General features: G+C 53.7%; 1 protein-coding gene across 3 annotated transcripts in view; it reads right to left on the bottom strand.

The window, feature by feature from the left end:
• Positions 1 to 4,817, bottom strand: part of Cables1 (Cdk5 and Abl enzyme substrate 1) — a 107,404-nt gene extending 102,587 nt beyond the window's left edge. The window contains exon 1 of one of the 3 annotated variants that reach the window (XM_076836935.2): positions 3,368 to 4,817. In XM_076836935.2, the coding sequence (XP_076693050.1) occupies positions 3,368 to 4,197 (830 nt within the window). In that variant the 5' untranslated portion in view covers positions 4,198 to 4,817. The remainder of the gene's footprint in view (positions 1 to 3,367) is intronic. The other 2 variants (XM_076836933.2, XM_076836932.2) reach the window with 2 other exon arrangements.
• Between the last annotated feature and the right edge of the window lie 1,183 nt (positions 4,818 to 6,000).

Here is a 6,000-nt window from a genome sequence, read left to right on the forward strand (position 1 = left end):
AAATTGAGTCTGGATTGGAAACAGCCCCTGAGAGACTGGAAAGATGCTCAAGTCTCCAGAGCCCTTAGGTACTCCGGCTCCCAAAAAGGTTGTAAATGAAGCAACTCCAGAGCAGACAGGGAGCTGGCTAACCAATGCCCCTGGGCTGACGCTCCCTTCCCACCCAGCACTCCACCTAGGCCCTTCCAGCCCACCGGCATCTGCACACCCCCCACCCCCTGCCAGGCCATCCACATCCCCCAGTCACTCTGCAGGATGAGGGGAAATAAACAAGGGAGAAGAATGGAGAACAAGGGAAACTTTAGACATATAAAAGCGACAGGACTTCCTCATCCCACGGATTCCATCTTTGGGTCTGATCCCTTCTTCCACCCGGGAGACGTCTGTTTTACTGTCCTTTAATCAAGTTTCTTACTTTCTACTCCAGGCTTGGTGTGCTTCCCTGGTGTTATACTTCAACATTTGAGGAAGCAGGACTCGTCAAGGTAACCAGTAATCCGAGATATCAAATCACACCAAAGTGACCTGCAAGCTGTATCCCATTCATTTACACTCAGCAGCTCAAACATGATAGGTGACCTTACTGTGTGCAAGGCAGAGTGTCAGGGGTTGAGTGCCTTAGGGAAAAGATGTCAGGTGTGGATGTCAAAAACTCAGGTTCCCTAAGTCAAAATGCATTCTACTGTAAAATTAATTAATTTAAAAAAAAAAAAAAAAACAACTCAGGTTCCTATTCTGGCCCAAATGGGGTCCACCCATTATCTTATGTGCCTCTTAGTAGCTGGGCCAGTCCAAGGTAGTTAATAGGCCTCCCTAAGGCCCACGCTCTCCTCACAGGTGGCTGGGAGGGTCAAATGTGATAGATGTCAGCATACAGAAATGGTGTGATCTCTGCATGCACCTCTCTTCACTGAGCACACACTCATGCCTACACTTAGGCATGGAAATCTTCCTCCCTATTGTATTTCAAAGTTTGGAAGTTCAAGCAATTCACCCCGATTGGTTTTAATTCCTTGGGACTGGTTTAAAGACTAAGCAGTGCTTCCGCAATTTAATTTGTAAATGAATCCCCTGAGGTTCCCGTTAAAACGCAGATTTGGGTTGAAGCAGGTGAGGGTGGGGCCGAGGAGTTTGCATTTTTAAGAGCTCCTGGTGAGGCTGAGATCTGGGAGCTCAACTTTGGAGCAGGAAAGTTCTATGGAATTCAGCTAGAAATGAACCCAAGGCAAATCTAATTTTATTGGCAAACCACATCCAGGTAAAGTTGTATACAGAAGCACACAGGCTTTCCAAAAGGGAGCACACTGGGAAGGGAGGGAAGGGAAGGGAAGGGAAGGGAAGCCCCTGAAAACAGGCCCCACCCGTGCCTTATTCAAATAAGTTTGTACTCTAAACCAGGTGAAAGTACACTTCAGAAATCATAAAAGCAGTATACTTCAGACAGTACATGTCCTAGGATACGCCACATTTGACCCCATTCCTCAGCCAAGCTGGGCTTTCTTAAAAGGCCTCTTCTTAAATTAATTTTCCCTACCTCCTCCCTCTCTGGCACATCAAATTTGATACTGTTTCTGTTGACAGTTGTCATTTTAAAAGTGCTTATCAAGTTGCCAGATATGGACTATTCAGATATAGTAAGATGAACATGATTGACAGGTAAGGATGCATCTTAATACTAACTCATCTTAATGTGTTGAAGTGCGAGGGATCAAGAAAAACATCCTAAAGGTTCACAGAGATAGGATTAGAGAGTAAATTGTGGATGTTCTTTGGCTCAGAAATAACAACCCAAGATAATCCATATCCCCTGAAATTAGCTGCTTAGAGAAAGAGCTAGAGGTAATCCGATCTCCAGCTGTTTGCAGCACAGGGAACACATCTGTCTACCAGGTGACACAGGCCAGTCCTTGCACACTGGCTTAAAATAACACGTATGTTTATTATAATTCCTGTCATGACCCACTGACTGCTGGGGCTTGGGCTCAAACTCCAGAATTATGAGCCGGTGTGCAATGTCAAGCAATAACACAGGGCTGCCCAGAAACTGCTGAGTGTGCACTACTTGCCCAGAAAGGGATTCCCCTCCCACACACTCACCCGCTACTGGGGAGATGCATGCTCTAACAAGAAATGCCAGAAGCAGACTGTCACCTGTGCCCAGTGTCACTAATTCATCCATGCAATCACAAAGTTGCTTCCCTTACTCCACACTCCTGGCCCTTGGGCCTACAGGCACTTGAACTGCAATCTACACATCAGCACCGGCCTGATTTCATCCACAGGAAAGAGTCAATTTTGGATGAGCCGGCTTGTTCTTTGACTTGATTACAAGGAGAAGTTTTCCAACAGGCTACCTTCTTACGTGGGCCAGAGCAAAACAGGCGCATTACAGGAGACAGGCTGTAATAGAGAATGTTCTTCCCACCTCATCTTGATGCCTTCAGAATCCTGGCAAGGGTCTATCCCTGAAGGGTAAACTGAGGCTAAATCAACTGCTAAATCAACCGAACCCAGGTGGAATCTATGTTGTAACTTACTTCACAGTAGATTGACTTAAGATCAGAGCCTCCCAGGGAATGGGCATAAATCTCGCCAGTTGCTCCCCACTCCCGCTGCTCCCCAAACTCCAAGTCCCACACAAATCTAACAGACGGTCCTTTGCATATGTTAACAAGCTCCTGCCATTTCCTGGATAAGTAAATATGAAACATTTCGTGGTTTTGCTAGTATGCCTGCAGGTAAAATAAGCTTTTAACTAACTCGAGCAAATTCATCCTGGAATCGGGTACGGGGGCTCAAGGGAATGTAAAGACTTCCCACTTCTTAGGAAAGCAAAAAGAAAACGCCAAGTTTCCCCCTACCACAGCAACACTGAACTCAGGAACTTTGGAAAGTTCTCGCGTGTCTGCTACTAGTTCAGGCTCCCGCGCGCCGCCCAGCCGCGAGCCCCACCCACCGCACCACGCTGTGACCGCCGGCTGCCAGCCCAGCTGGAGGATCGCACCTCCGGGTCTGAACCGGGTTTCAGGAAGTTCAGGATCTCCTAGTGCTGTGAGGTTCGGGAGCCCCTTTTTAATGGGTTCCTGCAACTCCCAACTCCTGGGCCATGACATTAGCAGGGTGCTCCTGCTCTGCAAGTACCAGGTTCGCAAACCCACGTGTGACCACACACCCCCTGGACTCTCTTCCTCTTTCGCGTGCCCCAAATGGTTTGGAATTCGGACCAGAAGCCCTGGATCCAAATGGGCGCGGGAAAGTGGGAGCTACCAGTGTGTGCAGTACAGCCTAGAGACTACCGGGAGGCTGGGCGTGCCGGGGGGTGGACAGCGACGCAGAGCAGGGCGCGTGTAGCGTCCAGGGTACTCACCGAGACCTCTGCAGCTGCTCAAAGGCGCTGGTGCTGCCGCTCTGACCCGACTGCTCCAGGGAGCAGTAGTTCTGTGAGATCTGCCTGGAGAAGGCGATGGGCAGGATTCCCTGAGTGAACGAGTTGAGACGGCCCCGACTGCCGCTCCCACTCCCGGGGGTCCCGGAGCTCAAGAAGGCGGCTGCCGGCACCTGCACGGTGGTAAAGGCATCGTCCTCCTCCAACTCCTCCTGCTCGGCACTCCCGGGCCCATCCAGCAGCTGCAGTTGAGAACAGGCGGCTAGAGGCGCCGACCGGGACGTTTGCAAAAGCTCCCCCGACGTCCGGCCCGCGCCCAGAGGGCTAGCGAGCGCCCGCGACGCTCCGGGGCCAGGCAGGGTCGCGTGGCCGCCCGGAGCCAAGGGCGGCAGCAGCGAAGGCTGCAGTGGGAAGGGGCTAGACCCAGTAGCCAACGCCGCGGCCGCTGTGCCCGGTGCGGCGAGCGCACTGCAGCCGGCGGCCAGTAGGCTGAGCCGAGTCCTAGCGCCGTAAGCGCTGCCCGCTCCGGGCTTAGCTGCTCCGCTCTCCTCGCCGCCGCCCCACTCCTCCTCCTGCAGCGGCGGCCGTCCGTCCAGCGAGATGTTGGTGAGGAAGGAGAGGGCAGCCTGGCGGCGCCGTGGGTCCATGCGCGGCTTCCGGGGGGGTTCGGGCGGCCGCTGGGCCGGTGCGGCAGCCGCGGGCTGGGGCTGCGGCAGCGGCGGCTGCAACCCGCTGGTGCCCGCGGCGTCGGTGCCGGCGCTGCCGCCGCTGCTGCAGGCGGCTGTGCCGGCGGTGGCGGTCGCCGCCGCCATTGTGTCCGTCTGCGGCGTTAGTTCCGCGATGCCCGGAGAAGCGAGCGGCGCCGAATGCTAAGCGGCGGGCGCGAGCCGCGGCGACCCGGGCTGGGTAGGGCGCGGGGCGCAGGCGGCGTGCGCGGCGGCCCAGCCCCCCCGCGGGCGGGCCATGCTCGCCCCTCGGTGCTCGGGCGGGGGGCGCCGCCGACCCACACGCGCGCGCCTCCCTCCCTCGCTGCTGGTGCGGCGGCGGCGGCGGCGGCTGCTTCTGCTGCTGCTGCTGCTGCTGCTGGCGGCTCGCTGGCTGTCCGCCCGTCCGCGGGTCGCTTGGCTGGTCCGGCTCCCGGGCCCGGTGTTCGTATTTATAGGTGCGCGCGCCCGGCGCTCACGCTCCGAAGCAATAACACAGTATCACGTGTGGGGAATGAAACCTGGGAAGAAAACAAAGCCGCAGGCGGCGGCCGCTGAGGCAAGCGGCGGGAGGGTAAGGGGCCAGAGGAGGAGGAAGAAGAGGAGGACGGGAGAGCTGGCGCGTGGCGGGGCTGTGCAGGTCGTCCCAGCTGCCTGCTGGGAGAGTTGGTGACTCCCGGGGCGCGCAGAAGCCAGGTGCGGGAGGCGAGCACGTTACCCCGGCACGCTAGCTCTGAGAATTGGGGGTGCAAACAGAACCTGTGAGTCACAGCGTGGGGATGTGCTCCTGGGAGACTTGCGGTTCTGCAGGAGAGTTATTTGGAGCGACACAAAGATTTGGACAAGTTAACTGGACCCTGCCTTACTGTTGGACCCGACCAATAAGTCTTATTAATAGTTACACCCGTAGGTACGCAGCCCCACCTGAAAGCGTAGCTAACCACTGAGGTGTCTCTTATTCATCCGCAGGCCAGGGGAGCGACCCCAAGATGAAGATATGCGCTGAGGAGCACGCACATTTTCTGTGTGATCGAACTGATTTACACCCTTGCCCCCCTATTTCATACTGCTGGAACTTTTCATCTCCCTGAGTCAAGACCAACATAAATTTTCACTTTGGCCCTAAAATGTGATTGGTTTTCTATAGAGACTGAGACGGGCTAAAACAGTCTCCTTTCTCCTTGTCACCTTGCAAATTTTTGAGGATTATGATCTTTTCCACCCCCATAAGCCAGGACCAATATGGATAGCTACTCTGGTACTTATTTCATAAACATCCGTTTGACGCCTATCTTGCTTGTTGAGATGTGGGTTATTTGCCAAGGACGCTATGACCCTTCCAGAGGGGCGGCTACCTAATCTAGGAGGTGTCGCAGCCCCAACCCCAACTCCAACCAGGGAGGATGGGGGTGGAGCCATCGCCTGAAGCAATCAAAAATCGTGGGGGGATTTCTATAGGCAGCTTGGGTAATCTCCCAAATGCAGTAAAGAACAACTGTCACACTGAATTAAACTCTGTGACACCTAAAAAACTTGCTTCACTTCTCTGAGGGAGAAGCAATGTGCTTAAGATCAACAGATTAATTTAATTAAAGGTTTAAATTTAGCCCTGGAGCTAATGGGTAACTCTACATTGAAATTCCACTCCATTTCAAGTTCAGGAAAGTAAATTAAGTAATGGAGAGCAAACACACTGTCCGGAGATGTGCAGCCAGCCTTAGGTAGGAGATAGGGTGTGTTTCAGGTTACATTTGCTCTGGGACACACAGGTCACATGGCTTTTTACATGAACATGAACAATTGTTCATATTTTCTGCCTTTTTAGGCCTTTTGAAAAAGTGGAGCTTGGTGTCTATTTACTGCATTCTTACAGCAGCTAAGTCAAAGCTTGGTGATCAACTTGGGGAAATT

This window comes from Callospermophilus lateralis, chromosome 17, assembly GCF_048772815.1.
Source record: "Callospermophilus lateralis isolate mCalLat2 chromosome 17, mCalLat2.hap1, whole genome shotgun sequence".
Lineage (NCBI taxonomy): Eukaryota > Metazoa > Chordata > Mammalia > Rodentia > Sciuridae > Callospermophilus > Callospermophilus lateralis.